The sequence below is a fragment of the Pelodiscus sinensis genome, chromosome 4 (genome assembly GCF_049634645.1).
Source record: "Pelodiscus sinensis isolate JC-2024 chromosome 4, ASM4963464v1, whole genome shotgun sequence".
Classification (NCBI taxonomy): Eukaryota; Metazoa; Chordata; order Testudines; family Trionychidae; genus Pelodiscus; species Pelodiscus sinensis.
The window spans coordinates 58,722,922-58,748,711 of NC_134714.1; the positions used below are offsets into that span (position 1 = coordinate 58,722,922).

Below are 25,790 nucleotides of genomic sequence, written 5' to 3' on the forward strand. Positions count from 1 at the left end.
AAATAGCCAGTGCTTAATTTGCATAATCACATAATGGTGCTCTTTTGAAAAAGCGCTATTTCGAAACTGAAACCGCAGTCTAGACGCGGTTCTTGCAAAAATGGGGCGCTTTTTTGAAAGATCCTGTAAGCCTCAAAAAACCCTCATTTTTTGAGGTTTACAGTATCTTTCAAAAAAGCGAAAAGCGCCCCATTTTTGCAAGAACCGCGTCTAGACTGCAGTTTCAGTTTCGAAATAGCACTTTTTCGAAAGAGCACCATTGCATGGGATATTTAAATCCCCACTTAATTTGCACTTTTGAAGTGCTACATTTACATCCCTCTGCTGACAAAGGAATGTAGTCTAGACGTAGCCTAAGAGACATATTGTGCTTTTAAATTCCTGCAAAATTAATGAAGCAGCTGAAATTTTTATATTATATCTTGATTAGATTTAGGAAGCAAAGAAAAAAAATTATTTTGTGATTAACTTTCATTAGGCTGGCAGAACCTACCTTAGAAACACAAGTAATAACATCCACTTTACGATGCACTGAGGTTATTCCCTCAGAGAAAACAGATTGGAAGATGATACATTGGGCTCGTTCTGCAAAATTGGGGATCTGGGATAATTCATACAAAAATCTGTGAAAATAAAAATTACAGTGTAATAACAAATCTTTACATTTCATGTCTTCTCTTGTAATATAACATGTCAGAACAATAGCATCAAATAAATCACTTTCATAAAACAATCTTTATTTATCTGAATTGTAAATGGAACGTGATAGAACAAAATAATGTTTCATGTTCTTTTGCACAACATCAGCAAAGAGACAAGACACACACACCTTGCAATTATCAAAGTTCATTGGTGACAAATAGCCAACTGGAGATTTCTGCTCCACTACTCTCTGGATGGGCTTATGTATGAGAGAAACACTTCCCTCTACTGGATGGAAACAGCTCTGTAAATTGCTCTCTCATTTGATTGATTGGTGTATTGCCAAATAAAGGGTATAACAGAGTAACAAAAATTAAAAACAGAAAAAGCCCTTTAGATCATCTAGATGAGTGTTTCCCAAAGTGTTGGTGTACCTTTGCAAAGAGGCCACAAAACACTAGCTAAGGGCAAAGGAGGTGCCTAAATAGAGATGACTTTAAAATGACATGGCAAGAATGAGGTGCATGACTGGTTTTATTTTCCTCTTTGTCCTTCATTTGAAATCCCTTGATAATGTGTTCTGTTCTGCTCACCTCATCATAGCATATTAATTGCTGAGATTTAAGAGCTCCAGCAAATGAACAAACTGATTTGGTGTTTTAAGGTGAAAATTATAAAATATGGTTAGGCTGACTTATAGCCCAGAAAACACCATAGAAGCAACATTTTGTTGTTTTGAAATAAAGGACTGTATTAGTGACATTGTCATTTAAAACAAAAAAATATGTAGTCTGAATCTATGGAACGATACACCCCATATTGTAGTTAAGGGTCATCATTATCAAGAGTTGTCCCTTAGGGTTATCACAGTTTCCCCATTATGTCGAGTATGAAATAAATATAATGGTAGAGTATAATTTGGTAAATAGAGGGATTTTTAATGATGACATCACAATAATTTGGGCAGACATCTTTTGTATAAAATGAAGACTGTATTATCTAGCAAAGTCAAAAACCAATGAAAGAAGTGTAAATTCATGCAAGAATGTACTGGATAAAGTACTGAAAAAGAAAAAATACTTTGAGGTTAGTCATTAATTGTAGCTTAGGGTTAAGAAAGGTAAGCACTTGGCTAACTTCAAGATATGATGGAATGCCCTGTAGACCTAATATAACTGTTTATGTCCCTTAATACAACATTCTATTAATGATTGATCTACAGTAAGCACAGATATCTTAATTCTCATTTATACCATACTGGCAGGGTAAAGACACCTTAAAGAAAGCTTATGCAAAATGCAGATGGCTCCTTTACCCTGACAGAGTGCTGTAAAAAGGACTTTACTGTAATTTTGAATCAAGCCCAAAGTCGATCATACTGTAACTGTATACAAATTATAGCATCTATTGAATGGAAGACAATGAAATAGCATTTTTACCAGTAGATCTATTATATCAAGGTTAGTGAATAATTTGAAACAAAATAGATTCTCTTTTCATGCCAGTGAAAGTCAAAAGGACCCTCACTGATGTCACTTGAGATACACCCATGTAAGAGAGGGGAGAACAAGGACTCAGTGTCATAATTTGGGGAGAAATAAATATTTTACTTCAAACTTATTGTGGTCAATATCTTGTTTAGTTATAAAGTTACAAACTGCATTTTGCTCCCATTCCCCTGTCTAGCGGTGATTTAGTAGTAGTTAGAACTACATGAAGATTACATTTCAGCCAAGATGCAATATAGTACTTGGAAAGCATCTAGACCATCTGTGTCCCTCAGACAAAAGCTCCATGTTGTGGTCAATTACACATATAAATCCTAACCACAGTAATGAATATTAGCATTTTAACAACTTTATTATCAAGGAACATAATTTAAGGGCACCTTACAATATTGCTAAGATATATTTACAGTGTATTTCAACAATAGCAAATACAACATGCCTGCAAAACAAATCAAAATCACATGTGCAGGAGACCAATACTGATATCAGGAAACCTTTTACTTTGTCTGGAATTTCAAACCACTTAAAACTGGCTAAAGCCTCTTTTAGACTGCACTGAATTCTGCCCAACACTTGCAGTATTTTAATCCATAACGTTACCATTTGTACCCCCTTTAAAAATACGGCATTTCATTTCTGAACTGCTTTGAGCTTTACCAATGAAAACATAGTCAGGTATATGTGCCCACGGTAACTAATTTTAATCTATGCACACAAAGTTGGAACTCTTGTGTGCTTAATCTTTTGTGGGATGAATATGCTTAATGTAGTTCCAACAAATGGCCCTGAGCCTGCATTTATTGAGTCTGAGCAAATAGTTGTAACACTGCAATTGATTTATTGAGTTTCCAGAAAGTGCAGTACAGGCAGTCCCCGGGTTACGTACAAGACTGTAGGTTTGCTCTTAAGTTGAATTTGTATGTAAGTCGGAACTAGTACATATTGTAGGGGAAACTCTAGCCAAACATTTCTCCAGAGCTCAGTTTTATTCTCCCACACCTCACTTCCCTCAGTCCTTTATTCTCAAGCTGAGGTGTCTGCTGAGAAAAGCTGCTCCGCGTCTCCCTGGTCTGCTGGGGGGAAGCAGCTAGTGCGGGGTTGCCTCACCCCGTTTGTAAGTAGGGATCCGATGTAAGTTGGATCCATGTAACCCAGGGACTGCCTGTATTTTGAATGGCTGATAAAACGACGGAAGACATCACTGCTGTAATGGACGATGGTGTTGAAAATCAGCCATAGCAGTCAGAGAAGAGGCTGGTCAGGACTAGTGGTTGGAAATGCAATCAGAGTCTAGGAACAGCACTAATGTTTAGAGCTGGAATCAGGAATCAAGTACAGCTGGGAACAAGGCTGGGACAGGATGATCATAGTTGTAAGTGAAGCACAGAATCATAGAACTATAGGGAGAAGGGTCATCTAGTCTAAACCCATGCCAAGAAGCAGGATTTGTTGTGTCTAACCTATGCAACACATAGGGCTATCCAGCCTCTTTTTGAAAAGCTCCAGTGAAGCTTCCACCTTTCCTAAGGCAGTCTGTTCCATTGTGCTTATACTCAGGAAGATTTTCTTGACATTTAATCTAAAACAGGTGTGCTCTAGTTTGTATCCATTGGCTCTTGACCTGTTCTCTGTGGCATCCTTTATGGCATCCTTTCAATTATTTGATGGCTACTATCATGTCTCCCTGTAATCTTCTCTTTTTTCCCCCAAATTAAAGATACTCAGTTCCTTCAGTATCACTCTACTCATATGGCTTGCATTCCATTCTATTGATTATATTTGTTGCTCACATAAGGATCCTTTCCAATATCTTGATATCCTTTCTATTCAGTGATGAACAAAGTTGGGTGAGGAAGTCCAGCTGAAGACTAACGAGCACCAGTACTATCACCTCTTGTGATTTGCAGGCTTATGCCTCTGTTAATGCAATTCATATTTCCAACTGTGTTTTTTGCAACAGCATCACATTGCTGACTCATGTTGAAGTTATAAGTCCCAGATCCCTCTCACAGTGCTACTGCCATGCTAGTTATCTCCCATTCTGGGTTTATGAATTTGTTTTTTCTCCCTTGAATGTAGCACTTAGATTCATTTTTCATTTGAGTCTTTAGTCCACTTCAACAATTTATCAAGGTATCTTTGAATTTTAGGGAGTAGGTTTTGGCCTGTTCCTGCTGTAGGACTAAAGAGAAGTCCTGGTGACTCCTCTTAGCTAATTACAGAATCAAGGTATTCAGATTAGACCACCTAGCTGATTTGAGGCTCAGCACAGATGTTCTCCACCATATCCCTGAACTGTTCTTCAGACTATAGCCTTGCCAGTCCTCCAGGTAATGCAGTTTCCCTCAACTGACTAAGGAGGAAAAAATTCATCAGAGCACATATTCTGTGGGCTTACAAACAGTTATGGATGGCAGAAGTGGATTGCTGTGGTTTGGAAAGAGGTTCTCAGTATAAGGCTTTAGAAGGAAGATAACTGGTTAAACAGTAAGCGGATGAGGCTTACCGGTTAAGATTAACAAGTGGGGCTGGAGCAGTTTCACAGCTGCCCCCAGGCAGGCGACTGTTCCAGCTCCACAGGGGACCTGCTGCAGACAGGAGCTGCTCCACTGGGCCCTGGTGAGCTTCGTTTTATAATCTTCTTTAGCAGATCTCAAATTATTCTTAAGTCCTTGGTGAACCTAAAGCAGGTGAGTAGCCAAGTCCATGGTGGTAGGTACTTGGGAACCTGAGGATATGTCTGGCGTTCATCCTTGTTTTCATGCAAAGAATGGACATAGCATATCATCCAGATTCTATAACATTACCTTCACCCATGCAATGTCACTCACTGGTTTGCAGGTGATAGGCAGAAAAAGTGAGGGACTCTATGCCAAGAAATCTTAGAAACACCCTCCAGGAATGGGAGATGAACAGGAGATCTAGCCCAATATGAGGCCAGTTGGATATTCATGGTAATGGAAGGCAATCTTTAGGAAGACAGGTGTTGTTTCTGATACAGCAGGGAAGGTGTGGCACAGAACAGGAACACCAATTTAGTTAGGAAATCAACCAAGACATGGATGACATCTTGGGATGGTCCATAATCCCTTGGAGAAACAATGTGCCCTAGGAATTCACTCATATCCTCATCAACATCACATGTCTTGAGCATCACATGCAAGTGATTTTAGCAGAATCTTTCTAAGATGCTGCATAAATGTTTATCATAAGAACCAGACCCTCAATAAAAATGAAGATATCACTGAGGTAGAAAACTACATATTGGTCTAGCATGTTCCTAAAGATATCATGAACAAAGCACTGGAAAGTTACAAGAGCCTGGCACAAACTGAAGAGCAGAATCAAATATTCAAAGTGTCTGTACCAAGTGTGAAAGTTGTCTTCCATTCATCTCTATCTCTAAACTGAACCAAGTTACAAGGTTTGAAAAAGTCCAACTAAGAGTAGGGTAGAGCAGAGTCTCTTGAAGAGTTCATTAGCAAGAGGTACTAGTTCTTGACTGTAACATGTTTAATGGCTATTATTCTACACAAGCCTACAGGGAGCCATCTTTCTTACCCACACAGAAAAATCAAAGCCTTGGTTGAGGACTTGGAGAGATTTATGAATCCCCCCTGCAGGTCCTCTTGTAGATAGCTCCAGAAAGTTTATAACTCATTTTCTGAGAGGAAATAGATATGTTCAAAAGTGAGCACTGCTCCACACAGAACATCAAGGGGGCAGTCATAGATACAGTGAGGTAGAAAAACGCCAGTTTTCTTTTTGTCAAATATGTTAATGAAGTCTTGATATTGGACAGGAACTCCTGGGCTATTGGGAAGACATTATTGTTTGCAAAGGACCCCTTTGAACTAACTACCCTGTTTTGGAATCTCCTGAGAGATGGGCAAAGAAGTAGAGCAGTTAAGTTTGGGGTTGGATTTTGGAAGTCAAGACAGCTAGCAGTATGGTGAACTAAAATGCACCATGTCAGTCTACCAGGAGATATATGGATCCTGGGCAATGAGTCAGGGAATACAGAGAAGAATAGGAGCTTGTGGCATACAGACCAACCCAAACTGAAGGATTTCTTGATGACCTTGCAGAGTAGTGACGTCTATGGGGCAGTTAGGTGAGCAATCATACACAGTGCCTGAAGGGCAGCAACCTCAGTGATACCTCTTCAAGATACTCAGTAACTGACAGGGAGACACTAGTCTTAGCAGCATCCGTTCTGCTAGCAGAACTTGTCCCCCCCCTTATTTTAGGAGCATGATATTCAAACTGTTATGGACTGGATGTTACAAGAGCAATTGCAGCTGCAAATAAAGCATTGAGCAGCAGCAGCTGCTGCTGTTCCTTAGCTTCAGAGCAGTCCTGGTAGGTCTGGTCTATCCAGGTGTTCAGATGAGGCAATCTAAATGGTCTCAGACTAGCTGCATGCCCTGATTCCTGACCACTAGTTGATTGTTTCATTTTAAAGCAACTTTTAAAAAAGACATCTCCTTAATCAACATCTCTTAATAACAGACGAAATCATGGAATAGTTAGGTAAGGATTGGAATAATAGAATTATAGAAGATTAGGATTAAAAGAGACATCAGAAGGTCATCTAGTCCAACCCCCTTCTCAAAGCAGGAACAACCTAAACTAAATCATCCCAGCCAGGGCTTTGTCAAGCTTGGCCTTAAAAACCTCTAGGGTTGGCGATTCCACCACATCTTTAGGTAACACAATCCAGTGCTTCACCACCCTTCTAGTGAAATTGTTTTTCCTAATATCCAGTGTAGACCTTTCACATTGCAATTAGAAATCATTGCTCCCTGTTGTGTCATCTGCCACCACTGAGAACAGCCTGGCTCCATATAATTTGGAACCCCCTTTTGTATAGTTGAAGACTGCTATCAAATCCTCCCTCACTCTTCCCTTCCTCAGACTGAGTAAACACAATTTTCTCAGCTTCTCCTCATAAACCATGCATCCCAGCCCCCTAATCATTTTTGTTGCCCTTTGTCTGACACTCCAATTTGTCTGCATCCTTTCTGTAATGGGGGACCCAATACTCAACACAATACTCCAAATGTGGTTTCACCAGTGTCAAATAGAGGGAAATAATCACTTCCCTCAATCTGATGGCTATGCTCCTACTAAGGCAGCCCAAAATGTTGTTAGTCTTCTTGGATAAAAGGGCACACTGTTGACTCATATCCAGTTCTTGTCCACTGTAATCCCCAGGTCCTTTTTCTTCATAACTACCGCTTAGCTCAGCCGTGGCTAACCCATAGCTTGTGAGCAGCATACAGCTCTTCCCCCCAAAAGTGCAGCTTCTCAAAGCCACACCTGCACCCCCCAATTACCCTCACTCCCCACCAACTCCCCCCAGGTTCCCTGTGCTTACCGGGTTGGAGCTGTGGGATTTTCAAAATGGCGCCCAAGATGACAGCCATCTTAAAGAGGCAGCCTCCTTTTTAAAAAAGGGGGGGGCGTTTTTTTTGCTTGACAATTCTGGCACAGCTCTTCGCATATTTTCCACCACTGTTTTGGCTCTCTTTGTTAAATGGGTTGGCCATCCCTGGCTTAGCTAGTCGGTTCCTAACCTGTAGCAGTCACTAGGAGTCCCACACTTTCTCTGACTTTCTTGTTGTTAGCATACCTGTAGAAACTCTTCCTGTTATCCTTCACATTCCTTGCTAGCTGCAACTCCAATTGTGATTTGGCCTTCCTTATTACACCTCTGCATGCTTCAGCAACATTTTTATTCTCCTTCCTAGTCATCTGTCCAAGTTTCCACTTCTTGTAAGCTTCCTTTTTGTGATTAAGTTCACCAAACATTTCTCTGTTAAGCCAAGCTGGGTCGCTTACCATATTTGCTATTCTTTCTAAACACCAGGATGATATATTCCTGCACCCTCAAAAAGGTTTCTTTAAAATACAGCCAGTTCTCCAGGACTCCTTTCCCCCTCATCTTAGCCGCCCAGGGGATCCTCTCTATCAGTTCCCTGAGGGAGTAAAATCTGCTTTCTGAAGTCCAGTGCGTATATTTTGCTGCTCTCCTTTCTTCCTTTTGTCAGGATTCTGAACTCAACCATTTTATAGTCACTGCTGCCCAGGTGGGCAGATTATAAGAACTGTTTTGGTAAAGACTAGATGGTGAAAAAGGAGACTATCATTTTATTTGAAATTACCAACAATAATTGGTTTCTTTAAAATCCATTATTTTTAACTACAGAGCAAAGCTAGCATGAAAATGACAGGGTGAGTAATGTGGACTAACTTCTCCCCACTCAAAGTTTACAAAACTAGTATAGCTCTTATAATTCCAAAACACTAAGCATGATTCATATTTTCCAGGATATAAAATGTCCTTATATTTATTTCACAGAAAGATATAATAAACAGGTTGCCAAAGATTTAAAACTTGGGAAATATTAAATAGTTACAATCTATCATTATGCTGTGTTCCAGAACTCTTGAGCATAGTCAGTGAAAACCCACGGACAAGGGATGGATGAACAAGACTATATAAATGCGGAGGACATTCATATTCTGAGGTTTCAACATTTCGGAGATATTAATATCTTTGGATATTAACCTATTCCCCAATGCAGTACTTACGTAGATGTCAACAGCAGCATAGCTTGCTTTGTGGGTTGGAAAGAAGAAAAAACTTTTTGCCCTCTAACACCAACCTCCATCCTTAAACACCTTTGTCATCTGTGTCTACTTGGCTCTTTTCCATTCTTCTACAAACGCAAGTCGACACCACACCATTCCATTTTGTTGTGAGTACATTCTTTCCATTTCTGGCCAAAGTTTTGTCATGGGATGGCCCAGTACATTTTCAGTCTGCCAACTGGTCATATTTGGTCTTTGAGGATCCAGTCAACTACTAATATGGGTGGACCACCTAATGTCTTGCCTGAAGACGACATGACCCACCCATCTCCACTTTGCATATATCATATCACCTGCACTGCATTGGTCACTTCTTTATGCCTCCAGCCTTAAAGAAACTGTGTAAAAATATGTCCCCTCTGTTGTTCCAGCTCTCATACTAAGAAGCCATCACTGCTGCCTCCATCTCTCCTGCACCATACATGCATTTTCCCCTCCACTCTCTTTTATGGCAAAGATGAGTGAGGAGCAGCAAATTGAAGAGGAGAAAAGAGTAAGGTAGTAGAGGGGCCTCGGTGTGGGAACACAGGCAATGAGGAGAATGTGATGGAGGCCAGTTAAGGAGTAAGGAGGGAGGAGAAAGAGAGAGGTACCAGAAAGCAGTGATAGGAATAAATTTGAGATCAAATACATAGTTTTAAATAAAAGACAGGTTCATTCTGAATTATAGGATTATAATTCCATTTGTGAATTTTGGGATTTATTATAACAGCAATTTATGGCACTTTTATGGCACCTTTCCATCCAAGCACATGTCACTGCTTTACAAATATTAATTCAGCTTCAATATCTAGGAGAGGAAGGTAAATATATTTTAAAAATAAGAACAAACAGGCACAAAAATTGTGACTAGCTCCAGGTCACATAGCAAAATCAGTATTTTTCATCTGTCTTGGTGGTCCCAGTTAATACAACACTATACACAACATAGCAAAAAGGGACAGTATGATCAATTTTCACACTATCCCTTGAAATATGGAATTTTTAAATTATTTTTTTTAGAAAAAACTTTTAACAGGCCAGAATCCTATTCCAACATCCCTCAGCCTCGTAGACAATGGTCATTCTGCATAACGGAAAATATTTTTCAAAAAAAAAAAAAAATCTTACTGTTCTGGTTTGTCCAAGAGCTTCAGTTCCTCTTCTTTTGAAGTCTCATAATACTGCTTTATTTTCTCCAGTTCATCCTTTTGTGCTCTCTGTGAGATTGCAATTAGAAATGGTAATAAGCTTACATTTTTAAATAAATTAATCCATCTTCTTATTTGCTGATCTCTAAAACCCCACCTATTCTCTTTTTATATACCTTCTCTAGTATCACACGCTACTGAAAATGCATGGAGCATCATTTCACATATTCTATATATGGGTTGTTAGGCTAAACTTTTGTCATTGTCTTTTGTTCGAGGTCAAAGATACGAATAACATGACTCGTAAAATGTATTCTCATCCTGATGTCAGTATTCATTTTACAATTATGCAGGTTCTTTGGTCTGATAAAATTTCTTGATAAGATTGAGAATATGCCAACTTAAGTAAAGCAGATGAAAGATTTACTTTCTTTAATTTTGTGATGGATTCTGTGATATACAGGTCACATTTAAGTTTGCCAACACTTTAGGATTGCCCTGGAGTGCCCAGGAATTAAAGGTTACTCTTTGATTAAAGATTATGTCATGTGATGAAATCTCGAGGAATTTTTCCAACCAAAATTGGCAATTCTAGTGACAATACAAAGTCAAATTTATTCATTTGCATAGCAGATTAATACCTATGTTCACTAAGATCTAAACTGTACATTACAGAAGGCCTTCAAATTGTCCTATGCTACCGTTTTCACAATCAGCTCTTATCATACATTTCCAAATTTCCCTTCCCTTTTTATACGTTAGAGAGGTGGAGGAGAGAAAACCCTTCCTAACAGTGAGTTTTTGGAATATTCTTTACCAGAGCTTAAACACTGCAAGGTAAACAATATCTCCTGACAGGGTTCTGTACATGACTTGCTTCCCCTTTCTCTGCTGGTTCTCTGTGCCTCATTACTCATCTCCCTAGAGCTTCTTGGTAACCAAATAGAAAGAAAAATATACACTGAATTGGGAGGTAGAATGGTTGGCTGAAGAAAGGAAGACAAAGCAAATCGCAGATCATGCCTTAAATTACAGGTTGAACCGCTCTAATCCAGCAACCTTCAGACCTGACCAGTGCTGAACAAGAGAATTGGTCAAACCACAGGAGGGCAATATTATCTAGCAGCATTGCCAACATTGTTATTGGGCTCTTAGAAGACATTTAGGGGTAAAATAGAGCTAAATAACTACACAGAACACTGAGAGCCGGGAATGGTGGCTGAAAACAAATTCTATGGGCTTAAATCATGCCATATCATAGATGTTTCCAGACCAGAGTGTGCCAGACTAGAGAGATTCAACCTGTAGTCTTAAAGGTTGAGGGGATGAAGATGTGGAAAGGCGACATCCTCCAAGGCTACGATGTAGAGAGAAGTGAAACTGGAGAATTGGGGTGGAAGAGAAAAAGTCTGCCCAAGACATGATGGAAGTGGGGAAGATACAGTGAGAAGGAACCTTTCTGTGGTAGGAGGCCAAAATACATTGTGGGAGAAGACATCTTTTGTTGCAATTTGCTTAATCTTAATTCAGTTCCAATTGAATTGGATTGACTTACATTCCCCCTTGCAGACTTGATTTGGCAAAATACCTGCACTGGCTAACTACATTATGGAGATATTAACTAAGGGTGTGCCTACACTGCACTGTTACTTCGAGATAGCTAGTGCTATTTTGAAATAACAATGTGAGCACCTACACAGCCATTTCATTATTTCAAAATTGTTTTGAAAAAACGGGCAGCTTATTCTGAAATCTGTAAACTTCATTTTACGAGGAATAATTTCAAAATAATGAGGCTCCGTTTTTGCGCAAGAGGCTTTTGCGCAAAAAGGAGACGTCTGCATGGCTCCTTTTTGCACAAAAAAACCCTCTTGCGCAAGAGCCATTCTTCCTAAAAAAGCCTCTTGTGCAAAAATGGTGCCTCAATTATGCAAATGAGGAGCAGCGATATGCCACGCTTTGTCTTATTTGCATTTTTTTGTGTGCAAGAGGGGGCAGTGTAGACATAACCCCTGTGTTATTTTGAAGTTTGGCACTGTGTAAACATTCCAAATTTCAAAATAAGCTATTTCAAAATAGAATCGAAATAACATATGCAATTTGTGTAGCGCAAATTGTGTATCTTATTTCAATTTTAGGGTGCTGTTTGAAGGCACCCTTACAATTTCTTAGAAAAATCAATTTTTATATGCTCTCTCCTGTGTAATATGCTCACAAAATAAAATTGTTTAGCCTTTGAGTATGTTTGCACTTGGTAAAAATCTGAAACTATGAACATTGTACTGTTCCACATGATGTTTTTCTGTCATACTTACATTTTCATACAGTGCTTCTAGTGTTTCCAGGTCTACTATGGAATTATCCACATTTAGTGTAGCTATAAAGGATAAATCAACAAAGTACATATTAAAAATACTGGGTTAACTTCTTTTTTCTAGGTAACATATCTTATAAATCACAACTGGCCAGAAAACAGAACTGCACTTCCACACATTTTTTTGACATTTTTGAAATTCTTTTATTCCAAATTATGGGAAAAGTCAATAATTCTAACTATGTCATAGGAGTTGAATTTTCAAAACATTAAGTTTCAGAGAACTGTAATGAATTTTTTCAACTTGCTCCTGTGGCTACCTGTTTTCTAGGATGAATGGTTCTCTAAGTTGGCCATGAAGTTGGGGCTCTGAGGAAGTGAGGGAACTGGCTGCCCATATTCTTAGGCAGTCTTGGGAGCTAGCCTAGGACAGGAGCTACTCTGGGAGAAAGCTGAAAAATTTCATTACTGTTAATTTCTGTTCTCCAAAAAGACTTTAAAAAATTTTAGCTTACTCCTAAAAATTAAGAATAGTGATAGAGATGCAGCCGTGTTAGTCTGCTGTAGCTGAAACAAAAGACAGAACTATGTAGCACTTAAAAGACTAACAAGATGGTTTATTAGGTGATGAGCTTTCGTGGGCCAGACCCACTTCCTCAGATCAATATGTGGAAGAAAATCAGCACAACCATAAATGGTAAAGTGAGACAAAAAAAAATGAACGCATATGAAATTGACAAATCAAATTTTAGAACAGAGTGGGGGTGAGGAGGGAAGGTAAGTTTCTGTGAGGTAATGACATTAGGGGTGATAATTGGGGAAGTTAACCCAGTCATTACCTCACAGAAACTTACCTTCCCCCCTCATCCCCACTCTGTTCTAAAATTTGATTTGTCAATTTCACATGCGTTCATTTTTTTTTATTGTATCACTTTGGTATATATGGTTGTGCCGATTTTCTTCCACATATTGATCTGAGGAAGTGGGTCTGGCCCATGAGAGCTCATCACCTAATAAACCATCTTGTTTGTCTTTAAAGTGCTACATAGTTCTGTCTTTTGTTTGAAAAATTAATTTTTTTTACTTTTCCCTAATTTGGGACAGGCTGCTTAGAAGCCCAAGAACCCAGGAACTGACTAGAATTCTAGGTAACTTGGGGAGCTGGATAGCAAGGAATCAAGAAAGTGACTAGTTGATGGCTTAGAACCCCAAGGAGCTGGCCACGTGGGGAACCCTGCAGTCCCTGGCTTCTCAACAGCCAAGATGTCAAGAAGTCAGTAGTCTGGAAGCCCTGGCAGCCTGTGCTGCCATGGAGCCAAAGAGCCTGGAATCACTAGATCCGCAGTAGCCTGCAAAGTGGGCTGCTGAGGAGATGGAAAGCTTGGGGGGACATGCAAATGAGCTGGCAGGAAGCCAGATGGATTTCTGTCAAACACTGACAGAACTGACATGTTCCTGCAGAATGTTTTGATGTCATTAAATCAGAATTTTTCATTAGAAAACCATTCTGTGGGACAATTTCCAACCAGCTCTAATAAATACTGTTCTCTTCAACCGCCCACTGTAATTAAAAAAAAGTGTCAAATGGGTTCCTAAAGTGCAGATCTGAGTTTCATGGTGGCATTTAATTGTATCATCAATATGCCTCATTGCAATTTAATTTAGCATTGCATTAGTATTGTTTTTCAAAGCTAAATCAGACTGCAGGTATGATGTGCATTATGCAACAAATATTCGCTGCCAGGAAGTACAGAGATTTTTTTTAACATGTTACAGAAATGACTAAAGATCTTTCATTTCTTATGGAAACAGTGTATTTTTAATTAGATTCAGAACACTAAATTCATGTACGCATATGAATTCAAGCAGCTTTGTGTCTTCAGTCTAAATTATTTGTTTACATTAAAATAGAAATAGGAATATTAATAATATTACCATCAAAATTGAAGTTTTCTAGGTGACCAATAAATTATCATTAGTAGGTATCTGATTTCATTTGTGTTTGATATCCTCACTTATATGTTGAGATGTGACCATTTGCAATTTTAAAAGATATAAAAAGCTCTTGCTGCATTTGCCATCCATGATGTTTGAAATAGGCAAGGAACACATCTTTAAATAATTATTCAAAAGTAATAAGGTTTCTCTCGCACTCCCTCCTACCCACGATTTTACATTGTGAAATTAACCAGCAGGCTAGTAAATTTTCTCCGTGGCAGGCTAATTAATTTTATTAAAACGATCAGTGACATTTAGAATGCTTTAAAATTTTGTCTGTCAATTATGATTCCATCTGTTGTTGACATTACACCTTGACTAGAGGGACAAGAAAGTGGCAGGGAGAAAGGTACTACCAAAGAAGAAAAGGAAGATTTACTTCTTTTTGTGTCACATTTTTAGACGCAAAATATTTAGACAAATATAAAAAGAGCTAAACAGGCAAGATAATTACTTTATATTCAAATAAGCATAGTTAGAGCAGGAATCTATCAGATTAACTACCTGCCAATTAAACTTTGTTCTATGTAGGGCATTTTCTAAATGCAATATCCAATTCTATTTGAAAAGGTCCCAAGAGACTAGGATTTCTCTTGGAAGACCATTTCCACAACCTAATACATCTCACTGTCGATATTTTAGCTCAAATTTTCCCCTTTCAATTTCATTCCTCTCTCATCCCATCTTGGGATACTGAAAAATATATCTGAAAAGGGAATTTTTTTATTTTATTTACTTCTGGTATGTCTTTCCATCCACTTCTACACCATGGTGACAGTTTTGCAGTGAGGAAATCTAGTTTTCAGCTAATGCATGTAAGAAAATTTTAACTAGTTTTATGGATGATAAAACAAGCAACTAATGGCAAAGATCTTAAATTTATAGAAATACTATAATTATTCCAAGTAGTTTAAATTAAAACAAACATAAGAATGATAACACCAATATGTTAGTACTTATATCTCCAAATGGATGACCGAGTGGGCAGAAAAGACTCCAACACATCATGGTTTATTTTATTTTTATGCTAAATGCCCAGATAACTGTTGAAACTATGCAAGAGTACAATAATCAGTTACATTAAAATATATTGACAGGATTAAACCAATCGTTTTGCCTTAAAAGTTTAAGGAGGAAATATTAAATTATTTAAATATATGCAGATATGTAAACAGACCAAAAATTAAATCAATAATAAATAATAAGCTTAAATATGAAGGAAGATAAACATGAGTCATTCTATTCTTTGGAAGAACTTATTTCTTATTTTAAATAGCATACAGTTATTGCTTTCTGACTTAGTAGGGCTCCAATCCTACAGTTATTGTTAATGCACAGGCAGATGCCTGAGCTCACATGCTGCCAGTTTAATTGGGGCTTATGGACCAGATTTTTAAATGTATTCAAGCACCTAAAAATTCACAAAGATACTTTGTGTGATTTTCAAAAGTGGCATTTTAGCACCATATGCTTTTGAAAATGCCTCTATACATCTATATGCATCTCGGGGTGCCTGAGTAGCGTTATCAACCTAGCCCTATGTCTTTTATTCATCCACTTTCAACAAAGTTAGCATCCTTCACATTGGAAAAATGTACAATCATAACAATTTGCTTGGTTTCTTACCCCCCACCCGTCAAATGCTGGACAAATTCAAAGTTTTGTGTATTTCAACCCTGAGATGTTTTATACCATCCTTAAAGTGTATTCAATAAACACACAATATGTTGTATTGGTGCCATTTTAACAACATTCACTGAACTATGTGAAAGAAGCATTCTTTGATGATTTTTACTCTTTTCTTCAGAGCATGGTAAAGCTAAAGCTCCTTAATCCTCTTAAAACATTTTGTGACTTGTGTCTCAAGAAACTACAACATTAAAAATAACTCCCTGATACAGTAACTTTGACTGTGGTATTTTACTGCATTAAATTTCATTACACTGAGACTTGTATAGGAGTAAGTTATAACGGTGAAGTGTCAGAAATCTACAAAAGAAGTTCCAAAACAATTAATAGCTACAGCAATATCAATCATCATTGGTGGTTTTTACTTTTATCTTGCTTTCTAGTTAGCTGTCCTCCTTACACTGTCAGTTCAGTTAGAATATTTCACCTACACCTCACAATATGTCGAAAGGAAGTAGACTCATGCTGTGAAAAGCTGGTAATTTTATTGGGTTCCTCTACTTTTAAAAATCTGTTACTTGGCTAAGTCTGGTTTCTGAGCTCCTTTTTTGCAGGGAAATTGAGGCAAACATTTTTATGTGGCCCTATGGTGTCTGCTCACAACAAGAAGAATTTATATACGCAAGGATCATTAGTGCAGTGTTGCACCCATTAGGATATAATAACCGTCAGAGAGGACAAAAAACAGATCAGCATCATGTATTCAAACCAACAGGCTCACATAAAAATACTTGCCAACTACATTTCACATGCAAAGGCCACTGCATGAAATATAAACTTTTACCAAAGGTTTTAACAGAGATATTTTTTAAACCAATCTAGCTGTAAAAACACATTCTTCATAGCACATTTTAGGGATTCGATCTGTTATTTAATCTCTATAGTTTGTCACTGCAAGAATGCACATATAGGAAACCCTAAACAACATTTTAAGAATGCCAAATGTATTTGCTGTACATAAAATTGACACATCTGTAGATCTTAAAGATTTAGTACTAAAGAGATATTTCTTTCCTGTTACCACCACTGCTGAAAAGCATATTATGTATTTCCAATAGTCGTAAGGTAGGACATAACTGGTACTAGATATCATTTTAAATGGCATTTGGTTATAAAAAGGGATCTGAGAAAATTTACACATGTTCAGCAGCTGCAAAGTAGTTAATGCAACTACTAAATTATATTTAATAGAAATATGAAAAATAATTTTAAAAACAGAATTTTAATAATCAAACAGAAACACATTATTTTTTAAAACAACTCTCTGAAAGTTAAATTTCTTTGGGCCACAATTAACTATTTTACACAATGCATTACTAGTAACTAAGCTTTGGTTCCAGTGGGAAACTAAAGTCCACCTTTGGAAATTTTAAATGAAGATGTCACAGATCCAGTCAACCAGAAAGTTGTTATGATTGTTAAGGACACATCTCCTCTTGGCAAAACTGCTTAACACATGCAAACTACTCCTGTTCATCCCAGACAAATTGAGCTGATATCCTAAATTTCTCTAAAGGCTTTCTTCAACATCTGACTTTCTGTCATGTAAAAATGTTTAAAGGAGTTATAATGCAAAGAAGCACCAGAGACATAATGTGGGTTTAGAAATTTAGGAAAGCTCAGCTGCTGTATGAAGTCATGAGCAAAAGACTCTGGCACTAATGTTAACCTAACCACATCAGGCTTGATGCCCTAGGCAGATTCACAAAACCACATGTTGTAAATTATCCAGAACAAAAGAAATAACTTTTAAAGGAAATTGTTTCTCAACTTCTGAGATATGTATGCATTTATTTCTACTTTACAGGGACAGTAATGCAAACACATGCATTCTGTACACTATGAAGCACTCACACAATAAGAAAAAAAATCACCAAACATGACAAGAAATGAAAGTTAGGAATTCCGGGCTCTATGGTATTGAGCAAATTTTGTCCTTTTGAGTTTCAGTTTCCCCATCTGTACAACGGAGTAAAAATTAACAATCATGCAGAGGTGTTATGAAATTTATTCTATTAGGGTGTGTCTAAGCTATGTCCCCCTGCCGGTCAGGAGCAGGGGCAGGTTCCGGCATGGCCTAGGGGATAGGGTGCTCGCCTGGTGAGGGCAGGGTCATGGGTTCGTCTCTGAGTGCCATATACCAATTCTGTATACTTCATTGCACGAGTAATAAGAGATAGTTCGGAAAAGGCTTTCATTGTCAACCGATCCCCATCTAGACTGCCGCTTTTTGCCAGCAAAGTGCCGCGTCGGCAAAAAGCGGCGGCCATTTCTATTCAAATGAAGCGTGGGATATTTAAATCCCCACTTCATTTGCAATAGCGATGTGCCTAATCTATATCCCTCTGTTGGCAGACAGGTGTAGTTTAGACACACCCTCAGTGTTTCTAAAATGTTTTCTGGACCACATATGAAAACTGCTATGAAAGTATTTAAAATTACACATACATATATAACATCCAGTTTTTCAGCTCCGAAGCAAACTTGCTTGTATATCTAGCAGTGGCATTGTTTGCTAAGATTGAGGAAGTACTTCAGAAAATTGGACAGACTTTAGACTTCCTGAGGCTTGTTCCAAAATAAGTGTGCAATATCTACAGGCTTTGTTCATAAGTGAGGTTACAATTTTTTTGATTATTTACTTTGGCAAATATTGACCATTTTTCTATCACCATTTGGAAGAAGATTGAGTACAAAGAGAACTGGTACCTAAACAGTTAAGGAGAGTAACAAACACAATCAACCTCTCAGCTCTCCCACTTCAAACCCATCATCACCAGTGAATCCTATTAATAGATTTTGTTTTCCTACATGCTTTATAATTTGAAACAGCTTTAACATAATGCTTTGCATGGCACACAATCTTCCAGTATCCAGGACAGTGCATATCCCTTTTTCCATGGCTCTTCATCAAAGAAGACACAGCATAATTCTAAGTAACCTAAGTGTGTGATTAGGTAGGACATGCAAAAAATATTACATATGTGATCATTACAGAAATTACACACTCAATGATTTAATTTTATTCTATTGTTTAAATACTTCAAGTTATTTAATCCAGTATAAATTCAGCACTAAACTGAAATGTTTTGCTGGAGTTTTTTCTTGGCACTATGTTTCCATACAATGTGGGAAACATTGGGGCCTGATGAAAAGAATGCCATTCTTGATGTCAGGTAGACAGAAGCCTGCCATATATCACATGCTGTGGAAGAGGAAAGTAAAGTGATACCTTTGGCTATGCTGATCATTCGCCCTCTTTGCTGTCCATTTTACAGAATGTTCAGCCACATCCAAGGTTGCAAATGATACAGATAAGATGTTTTTGTTGTTTTGTAATCAATTCTTAACTAGTATAAGACTGTGTATTGTTAGTTTGATTTTCAGCAAGTAAATTTTCACTAATAAAAAGGGCATTTTCTTTATAAAATAATTTCTAGGTCCAATGTGAATAGATTTTCCTTCAATTCAATGTCTTACAGGGCACCAACTGCAAAGGGAAAATACTCACCTCATGCAGTAATAGTGATTCTTCGAGATGTGTGTCCCCATGGGTACTCCACTATAGGTGTCGAGATGTCCAAGTGCCGCAGATTGGAGCCTTTCATAGCAATAGCCATTTGGGCTGTGCATGCATAATAGGTGTCTCGTGGCATTTGCATCTTGTACTTTGCACATGCAGCCTAACCCTTCTCCGTTCCTCGAGTATGCCTGAGTATCTAAAAGAGAAAAACCAACTCCAAAGAAAGGAGAGGAGGGTGGGTAGTGGAGCACCGATGGGGGTAGGGACACATTTCTAAGAACTGTTGTTACTGCGCGAGGTGAGTAACTTCCCTTTATTCTTCAAGTGATGTCCCCATGGGTGCTCCACTGCAGGTAACTGTATAGCATTGATCAAAGTAGAGGGTAGGTGGGTTTTGGAGTCACCATTTATCAGCAGTAAAAGGAACCATAGCAGCTACTGAACTGTCTGTAGATGGATGTGGGAGAATGGTGTAGTGTCTCATGAAGGTGTGGTCTGATTACCACGGAACAGCACAACAAATGTCCATAAAGGGGATTCCCTGCAGGAAGGCTGTAGGTGCTGAGACTGCTTGAGTGGAATGAACTCTAGGGGCAGCAGGGGGCTTCTTTCTGTAAAGAGTAACACTGGGAGATGCAGGAAACTATGATCTTGGAAATGTACTGTGAAGAAATCAACATGCCCTTTGACCGCTCAGCAACCAAGATGAAAAGACGTTGTGATTTGTGGAAGGCCATAGTTCTGTCAATGTAGGAGGAGAAAGCCCTTCGGCCAACCAGGGTGTGCAGGATTGCATCTTGGCAGGGTGAGTGGGGCTTAAGGTAAAAGTTAGAGAAAACAATGGGATCATTGATGTGAAAAATCAGCACACCTTTGGCAGAAAGGAAGGGTGAGGCCATAGTATGTCATGAAGACTGTAAGGCAGTGTATCTCTAAGGACCACAAGTTCACTCATCCTGTGGGCACATGTTATTGCAAGCAAGATCCCCACCTTCATAGTCATCAAAGATAAGAGAACAATTTACCAAAGGCTCAAATGGGGGCTGAGTGAGTGTGTCCAGCACCATCTCCAAATTCCATACCAGGGTGGTGGTCTGTGTTGAAGTTATGAAGGCCTTTGAGGAACCTTCTGTTGGTCGGGTTGTGCAAAAATTGAGTATCTCTACGTGGGGATGGAAGGCGGTGATGGCAGCAAGGTGAACTCAGAGAGGACAGAAATAAGTCTTGTTTAAAATCAAGAATATAATCCAGGATCACATGGAGAGGTTTAGAAGTTGGATAGAGGTTTTTGTGTGAGCACCATGTGACAAATCATTTCCATCTGAAGAGGTAAGTAGTGCATGTTGTCTGCCATCTACTATGTAGTAGAATGTCTTTCACCCAGTCACAGCAGAGTGCTTCAGAGTCATGGAACCAGAGAGGAACCATACTGTTAGGTGTAGGGTCTGAGGTTGGGGATGTAGGAAAGTGCTTTTGTTCTGAGATAGCAGATCATGCCAAACTGGGAAAAGATAGGGAAGTTGAAGAGGCAGCCGTTAAAGACAGGGAAACAGACTATCAGGATGACTCGTGCTCCATCCCTTCTGATTTTGTTGAGGAACCTCGAATGATGGAGATTGATGGAAAAGCGTGGTGCAGCGGGACATTCCAGGTAATGAGGAATGCATCACCACACCCGCCCTGAAACAATACTGAGGGCACTTCGTGTTGTCATGAGAGGCAAAAAAGGTCTATGTGGGGAAACCCGCATTGGCAAAAGATGGGCTGGAGTACCTGATGATCAATCTCCCATTTGTGGACTATGGCAAAGTGTCTGCTCAGAGTATCTGCAGTTGTATTGTTGACACTGGGCACATATGACACAACTAAAGTCATGTTATTGTGGATGCATCAATTCCAGAGTTGGATAGCCTCTGCACATAGAGAGCGGGAATGGACTCCAACTTGTCAATTTATGTAAAACATCATTGTTGTGTTGTTAGTAAGGATTCTTACAGTGCGGTCGCAGATATGGGTGATAAAGTGTCTGCTTGTGTTGCACACTGCTCAAAGCTCTAGCAAGTTGATGTGAAGAGGGGATTTGTGGGAGGACCATCATCCCTGGGCAAAGGGTCGACCCAAATGTACACCCCATCTGAGAAGGGAAGCATCACTAATAATTTGGACAGAGGGCTGGTCATGATGGAACGGAACTCCCCCAAGAAGGTTGTCAGGATTGGCTCCACACCACAGGGAGGCAATCATATTGGTTGCAATGCGGGAGGAGGATTGGGTTTATGGGTCCGATACTTGGAAGGGGTACACCAACAATAACCAATGCTGGAGGCTTCAGAGATGTAGCCAGGCATAGTAAAGCATGTAAGTTGTTGCAGCCATATGACCCATACATTATAAACGGATGAGTACTGATACAGTTGGGCTCACTGCGACACTAGTAACTTGTATCACCTGAAAGCGCTGGGTAGGCAAGTAGACCTGAGTGGTTGTGGAGTCTAGCCAGGCACCTATAAAGTCCAGAATTTGTGTCAGCTGGAGTGTGGATTTTTGCTCATTTATACTGAGCCCATGTGCCTTGAAAAGCACTCTGGCGGTCTATACCATATTGTGTGTCTATGTACAGGAGGGTCCCTTTATGAGGGACAGGAAGATCATAATACCCTGATGAGGCAGATCTTCAGTGATGACTGCAAGTGTCTTTGAAAAATATCCTGGGGTAGATGAAGGCTGAGGGGCAGGACTCGATATTGGAAATGTCCTGATGCTATTGTGAAATATAGAAAGTGCCTGTGAGATGGATGCATGGCCACATGAAAGTAGGAGTCTTGTAGGTTGAGGCCTGAGAATCAGTCTCCCTTGTCCAGTGCTGAGATTATAGATTTGAGTGTGATCATTTTGAACCACTGTTTGCGTATAAAATTTGTTGAGCTTATGGTGATTGAGGATGAGGAAGTAATTGGAGTAAAATCCCCTGCCCCTGAATTGGTTGGGCACTCTCTCAATGACACCTATTGCTAGCAGGTGACGGACTTCTTGCCAGAGGAGGTCCTTGTGAGATGGGTCCCTGCAGAGGCACAGGGAAGGTGGCGTGCTTGGGGGGAGGGAAATAAATTGGATGGTATATCCCAATCTTATGATTTTGAGGACTCATTGGTCTGTAGTAATCAATGCCCACTGTTGATAAAAGGGGCACAAGCAGTGGTAAAAAGTCTTTACATCTTTGTGAAACACCTAAACATGGAAGAAGTCAGGCTTACCCTCAATAAACATCTCAGAACTGTTGTTTGATGCAGCGTTGAGTAGAGAAACGTTTTTTTGGTGGCAGTTTCCTCTACGCTCGTGGTCTGGAACATGGTTGATTAAAATCTCTCTGTTGGTAATGGGAGTATGAGAATTTTCACTGGCACTGATGATGTGTAGCGTCTGTGTCAGTAGAGTGTTGTGTACATATCAAGTGCATGCAGTGTAGCACGAGAGTCCTTGCCAGTACCTCATCAGTCTGTGTTACAAACAACTTGCCTGTATCAAATGGGAGGTCCCCCACTTTGCTCTGTAGTTCTTTGGGAACTCCAGAGACGTGGTGCCAAGATGCCCTACACATAAAGATAAATGTAGAGTCAAATGGGCAGCCGTGTCTGCAATGTCAAGGACCTTTCGCAGGGCAGTACATGTTGTGGAATATCCCTCCTGGACTATTGATTTAAGAATGGGATGTTTGCTTTCGGGAAAACGCTCCATCAATTCCAGTAGTTTTGTGTAGTTATCGAAATCCTGATTAGCCAACAGGGCTGAATAGTTGGCAATATGCAGCTGGAGAGTTGCCAAGGAACACATCTTCCTTCTGAAAATGTCCATGCACTTATTGTCCTTGTCTTGCACTGCAGTTTTAAACTGTGGTAATTTTGCTCTATGGTGGGCTGCATCTACTACCAGGGAATACGGTTGAGGATGCAAAAACCGGAAATCCATTCACTTAGTGGGGATGAAATATTTTCTATCAGTCCTCTTGTTGGTGGGAGGGATGGAGGCTGGAGTCTGCCAGATCTTGTAGGCTGCCTCCATTTTAGCCTCGTCTATCAGCAGCACAATCTTGACACAAAGGGTTGGCTGTAGGTTCTTCAGGAGTTGGTGTTGCTTCTCCTGAACTTCCATAAGATGAACCTCCTGATTAGCAGCCACTTGTTAAAATAGTTCTAGGAATTGTTCAAAGTCATCTGCCAGTGATGTATCTGTCGAGATGACTGCCTTGTCACGGGAGGAAGATGATTGATTTGTAGGAGACTTATCTGGATGCTGAGGTTTGTCCTCATTTGTAATTTGACCCTCCTCTGGATCAACCTTCTCAGTTGCTGGAGGGCTATGAGCACAGGAGGGTCTCTCAGCCAGTGTACACATTGTGGAACAGTGAGGATCAGTTACGATACAGTAACCAGTGTCCTGTGTATAGTGGCGGTGGATAAGGCCATTGTGCAAGCCAAGAGGAAGCTGTGAATATGTTGGTCTGTGTCTGTAGTATCCGGAATGAGTCCTGGTGGGGGAAGGGTGTTGGGAGAAGAAGACATGTCTACATTCGTTTCAGAATCCACTGCGATCAGAGAGCACAGGTGACATGGGTGACTCCACTGAGCCCTGTGAACAAGGAAGTAATAGGGGGAAACCTGTCTGGCAGTGGTGTCCTGGGCTAGCCTGATCTACTATCTGGAGCTAGAGTCAGCAGTGAAGCACCACAGTATTGTCTCACCGTAGCTTGGGGGTTCCCATCCTGAACTGTCCTCTGTCAGTGCTGGGAGCTGCAGTGCTGATGAAGGCAGTATGGGTGTCGGAGGTGAGGCCACCGGCTCTGGGCTGGGGGCCTTCAGCAGTGTATTTGCGCCCATTAGTTATAAGTAAGGATCTCAACTATTTGTTAAAGGCTAGCAGGGGTGAGCAATGACTGAATCACAGAAGAGACATACTGCTATTTGTTTCACATTACACTGCTTTTGCTGAGTTCTTGTGTTGGGAGTTCCTTGAATGGGGAGGTGGGTTATAAGATATTGAGGGGCAAAGGTACTTCACATGCATGTACATAATTAGCAACAGAACCAAAACCTCCTGGTTATGAAGGGAGGTGTAATATTTAACAACTGAACCACACAGATAGCCCTGAGCAACAGCTTTATTACCCCTGCTGTAGTTGAACTGGAAAAAAATACAAAATTTTACTTATCTGAGCTGAAGCGTATTTTCATAACCGTACAGGAGGTTATGAGAAATAAGAACTAAGCTGTATGTTGGCACACTCCTTGAACTAAATCCAAATCTACTTTTAAGTTTAGAAAGAAACATTCCTCTCTTCCTTTCACCAGACTACAAAAAGAGCAGGATAAGGAATCCTCAAAAAGTTTTATATCAAGCCTTTGAGCCATTTAATGATCACCTTTTACTACCAGAAATACTTGATTTTTTAAAAATATAATGCTAATACCTCTGGATGGGCTGTCTGTGGTGGGGGATTGACCTGTGAGATCTGGCTCTTAATGCATGAACCTCTACTTCCTAAACAAGAAAAAACATGTCTCTTAGCTAGAGTTGTAGCAGGCTCATCAACTATATGCTCATCAACCTCTATATGACCTATCCACACCTGAAGAGGGACAGAGTGCCACACCATGTGGGCAAGGCTTACATAAAGGTAAGTTTATATTCTGCTTAGCCCAGTACAAATGATAGATTTTCCATGCTGTGTGTTCACGATGCTTAAGAGATGTAAATTTTGTGAATACCATTATGAATGATCTAAGTAGCAGCTAGATTGTCATCAATATCAGCTCAGTAGCAAAATCTCACGTGTCACAATTTTGAGTTCTCTAGAGCTTGACTCCCAAATTAGGTTAAAACAGGATAGGCCTAGCAATGCAAACTCAATGTTCCTTTACATCACTGTCTACAGATACATTAGCTTTCACCAAAATTATTGTGCTGTACTAGGGTTGCCCACTGTCTAGTATGTACTCCGAGAAGGAGTGGGAATGGGTATTTCTCTACAGAGGATGAACATCACTCTCTCTGAGAAACATCTGCAGGAGATTTCCTTCTACAATGTGGTGTCTGCCTGTTTGCTGGCTCGTTATCAAATGCAACCCAAAACATCTGTGCACCAGATATTGCCAATCACATGTGTTGCCACTGCTAAGCTATTTGAACTGCATGTCAGTTACTTGACTTAAATCAGATTTAGAGGGGATTCCTTAGAGGCAACAAGCCCACAGCACTTTAAGTAGCATTTAACTTTTCTTGTAACTACTTTTGTTTATCTTCTCACTAATCTTGCAAGTGTCTGTATGGATGTG

At 39.6% G+C, this 25,790-nt stretch overlaps 1 protein-coding gene across 5 annotated transcripts in view; it reads right to left on the reverse strand.

Moving 5' to 3' along the window:
* The window catches only part of FMN1 (formin 1), a 382,661-nt gene that overhangs the window by 117,606 nt on the left and 239,265 nt on the right, over nucleotides 1–25,790 (reverse strand). For all 5 annotated transcript variants that reach the window (XM_025189464.2, XM_075927043.1, XM_075927044.1 and 2 more), the window contains 3 exons: nucleotides 12,253–12,314; nucleotides 9,918–10,006; nucleotides 494–623 (listed from right to left, as the gene is read on the reverse strand). In XM_025189464.2, coding sequence (XP_025045249.2) covers nucleotides 494–623; nucleotides 9,918–10,006; nucleotides 12,253–12,314 — 281 coding nt within the window. The remainder of the gene's footprint in view (nucleotides 1–493; nucleotides 624–9,917; nucleotides 10,007–12,252; nucleotides 12,315–25,790) is intronic.